The 4123-nt window shown below is 52.6% G+C and overlaps 1 protein-coding gene across 1 annotated transcript; it reads left to right on the top strand.

The window, feature by feature from the left end:
* Window positions 1–466: 466 nt before the first annotated feature.
* PHYSODRAFT_338725 (hypothetical protein) lies at window positions 467–729 on the top strand (the record flags this gene model as incomplete). The annotated part of the gene is made up of 2 exons (XM_009536588.1): window positions 467–556; window positions 601–729. 2 exons carry the CDS (start codon window positions 467–469, stop codon window positions 727–729), a joined length of 219 nt encoding a protein of 72 aa, XP_009534883.1.
* Window positions 730–4123: the final 3394 nt, after the last annotated feature.

The following is a 4123-nucleotide window of genomic DNA, read 5'->3' as shown; positions in this document are numbered from 1 at the left end:
TCTTCGCTTTGACCAATCAAAGCCTGTCTCCGAAAATTCGATGACAGTGATTGGCTGCCAAAGTTGAACAAGAAGTGTGATTGGTGGAATTAGTTCAAATCGATCCACTGTTGTTTGGTCGGCTTGCTCGGCTTGCTCCGAATCAAAATGACCTTCTCGCATCGGAGCTCATTTCCGATTTTGCAAGCTCGATCCCAAGTGTCCCTGGCTGACCACGCTCCGTTCTTCCGGTTTCCACGCCTCGAACGACGGTGGTACACATGTGCTGGCCGTACCCATCGTTTACGGCGCGTGGCTGCCCGTGATACTATGCACGCTGCGGTCAAGTCCAGCCTGCCAGTTCGCCCCTCACTCTCCAAGTCCAGCGTCGTTGGAGTCGCCACACGCTCAGCTTCTGTGTGTCGACGCATCTGCTGCTGCTGACCGCCTGTGCTACTTGACGCGCTGACCTCGGGACGCACCGGGCATGAAGTTGGACTCGCTGTCCGTCGTGTACCCACCCGACGACCACGTCCCGCACAACCGCCGCAACAGCGCATTTGTTGTCGATAACGCAGTGCTACTAGAACTGGCGCTGGGATGGTGTCGTTTGTCCCGTAGCCCCCAACTCTCCTCACGGCATTGCCGCCGGGTGTGGCTGTCAACCACGTTCAGCTGCGAGACGCCGAGATTCCGCTACAGGACCCCGAGATGGAGCGTCGGAGGCGGCACTGGACGACTGCCCACTAGACCTGCAGGTGGACGGCGTTCTCCCGCCCTTTTTCGCTTCCAGCGATCCTCATCGACGGACAACCGCACGTAGATGCCTCAGGAGGGAGCGGGGTGCCACCGGCGACAAAGATCAAGAGAGGCTACCGCTAGAAATGGAGCGTTCGAGTCCCATCGGGGGTCAAGATGGAGCCTGAAGTCGCCATGACGACGACGTCGCAAGCGCCCAATTTGCCCAGCGACAGGGACACGCAGACGGCATTGGCACTTGGCAGCAGTGTATCTACGATGGGCGTCACCACTGTCGCCGTGTACCGTAGTTCGGACCGTCACTATGGGGCTTGCATGGGTCAACGTAACTGTGGAGACGATGCCGAAGCCGCTACAGCACTTACATTTGGTAGCAATACTGGAGTAAATCTAAGTACCGTATGTTACCGTTGAACGCTTTGAGTACTCGTACTATTCATGACTCTGTGTAATTACACTGTATTCATCCCGCACTCGATATCCGATGCATTTTGCACGGTACCTTGTCAGCACAGCTACGCTGCATTCCGCATGGCGGGCATTGAACCTGCACCGGTGGGTTCAAACTCCACCATACTAACATCACATACAACGATGAGTCGAACCACCCCATACAAAGCCTAGTACGTTCGGTCCCTTTGAACACTTCGAACATGGCCATACAAATAACAATATATTCGGTCCAATGGCTCAAGCGAGACCGATGCATGCAAACCAGTTAGAGATCTTTGCCGTGAAGGAGCCACTGGTACGCTAGCTGAGCTCGTCCACCACCACATACCCAATGCCACGAAAGCGGAAGCAGCGGTCGAGCACCTGCGAGCCCACAGCTAAGCGACAACAATCACGACGCTCGGGTCGTATCTCACCTTCAGCTCCCACCGGTCTAGGTACGATCCGTTGCTTACCTAGCGCTCGAGCAAGGTATCATATTGACGCTTGTCCACCGGCATACAGACCTCGCGGATGACCATGTGATGTTTGGATCTGTTTGGCGAGTTCTAAGTGCGGCTGGTTGGAGTTCAAAGCGTCCAACAGGGCGAAGCTTGAGTGATCTGTACCGCTATATCCGTCCCGGTGGTGACTCGAATGGAACAGAGGGTATCGACTATTATCTGGGTGAACGAGCGCTTTTGGAGCACTATCGGCGGACATTGGTAGTGGAGGATGGTGATACGGATGGTGCCCTGTCCAGGCGACCCGATGACGAAATTGATGTCGACCAAAACAACGTTAATATATGTGGGGCTGGCGATGTTGGTCTCAACGCGGCAGATGATGTACGTGGTAGTAGCGGCGGAGTTCCTGGAGCGAGTGCAAACGACGTTGATTGTGAGAAAGCCGCGCTTCCGGGAGTAAATTGGTGTTTGATGGTGCTGCCAGCACCTATCAGGATTATGATGGTGCTGCCTCTGCTGTATCTACACCGCCAACATCAGCGCGCGTCGTACCCGTACATGCAGCAGCTACGCGAGACCATTTACTCCAGCTAGATCACCACGCACCCACCGCATCGTCTGGTACATGTGCGCAATGTGCAGTCTGCAATATGGAGTGTTCAACCGAGCGCAGTTGTACCTGGTGCAAAAAAATTCTCCATCACTTCTGCTCTCATGATGTCTGCGTTTCGTTGAATATCCCAGACCCTAATGGTGGATTCGCCAAGGATTTCGGTGATAGCAGCTATTGCAGCACGCTTTGCAACACAAACGCTACAAAAACGAACTTGGTGGACCAAGGGAGAAGTGATGAACGACCCAATGCCCTACTTGACCTCCCCGCGAGTGTTTTGACGCCAAGTGTGGCTCCGTCGGAACCTGCAGAGACCAACGCCGCCACACATCCTGCTACAAATTGCTCGGGGGCAGCAAAACCTAAGCGAAAAAAGCGCGGTCCTGCCGAACAATCAGCTCCAAAGGCACCCCGAAGCGAAAACCAAGGTGCGCAACGGAAAACGAAAAGCAAGAAGGCACCTACCAAGGCCAGTAAACCCAAGGCTGTGGCAATGAAAGAAGAGTTGATTCGCCGAGCACATGCGGCTGCCGAAAAATTTGTTGATGCTAGCGTAGCATTTTCACCGGCTGATGAGGAGTGGATGCCGCTCAGTTTGTAACGCGACGTTGGCGCAGCATTTTTGATTAGTGTGGTGACTCGCTACAGCCTGGCAAGCGAAAAAAATGCTGACAATGTTAGCGTTCCTCACGACAAATTTCAGGTTCAATGGACGTGTACTGCTTTTCAAATAAAATATCACGTTCACCATGTTTCCGAAGCCACCATCACCCGTGGTATCCGCCAGTTTGCCAACATGGAAAAAGACAAACTTCAATTTGGAGAGTCTTGGACGTCCCTGTGCAACATGGTCCCCAAACTATCAAACATTCCTGCACTGACAGATGAATTTGAGGAGATGGACGAGCGTGGTTATCGTGAGTGGTTTGCGTTTCGCGGGCGGAAAGAATTGCAGCGCCCTTTGTGCCCTGGTGAAGTCGAAGAGATAGCGTCAATGACATTTTCACCCACAGCATCGCTTGGCCAACCGTCAGGGCTATTTACACATCCGGATGGGATCCTCTGGTACATGACTCTGTTCGACAAGGGTGAGATGAGAAATTACTGGGTGGACGACGAGGAAGCAACTATTTTTTCCTGGAGCGCGTACTACTAGTTTGAAGTCAATTATGACATGGCGAAGATTCCTGTACATCCGTAAGAATTTGAGTTTTCGTTCCAAGGTGTCTACCTCCGACATCAAGCGCGGTCCTGTAGCTAGAATACGACCACTCATGAGCATTCTGAAATCGCGATGCCTGCGCCATGTTGAAGTCGGTCGAAACGTGGCTGTTGATGAGGCCACAATTGCCTGCCGATCCCAGTACGCCCGCCACATTATAGTCTTCAACCCACAAAAACCCACCGGAAAGTATCATTTCAAGTTATACGTGTGTTGCTGTTCTACCTCGTGGTACGCGGTGAGTTTCAAGTTGCACTGCTCCAGTGAACTCGATGATCGGCTGGACGGTGTAATTTCACGCTCAGAAGTGCAGAAATTCGCTGATCTAACCGCGAAGTCGTCTGAAATCCGCTCTCACGTCATGGCGGTTACTTCATCTTTGAAAGGATCCAGTCGCATTGTAAACACGGACAACTTCTACACTTCCTGTTTGCTGTTGAAGACTTTACGATCGATTGGTCTCTATGGTCGTGGCACTGTACGCACATCTAGCAAGCATTTCCCTCATTTTACGATGATTCGTAAGGAGGACGCGAAGCCGCGAGGCTACATGAAGCAAGGTGTATGCTTAGAGAAGCATATTGTCGCAGCTAGTTGGGTGGATGGCTCAATTGTCAATGTCGTGTCTAATGCCGATGCTTCGACCACATC

This window comes from Phytophthora sojae (assembly GCF_000149755.1).
Source record: "Phytophthora sojae unplaced genomic scaffold PHYSOscaffold_9, whole genome shotgun sequence".
Classification (NCBI taxonomy): Eukaryota; Oomycota; class Peronosporomycetes; order Peronosporales; family Peronosporaceae; genus Phytophthora; species Phytophthora sojae.
This window is presented reverse-complemented; position numbering and strand designations above follow the sequence as displayed.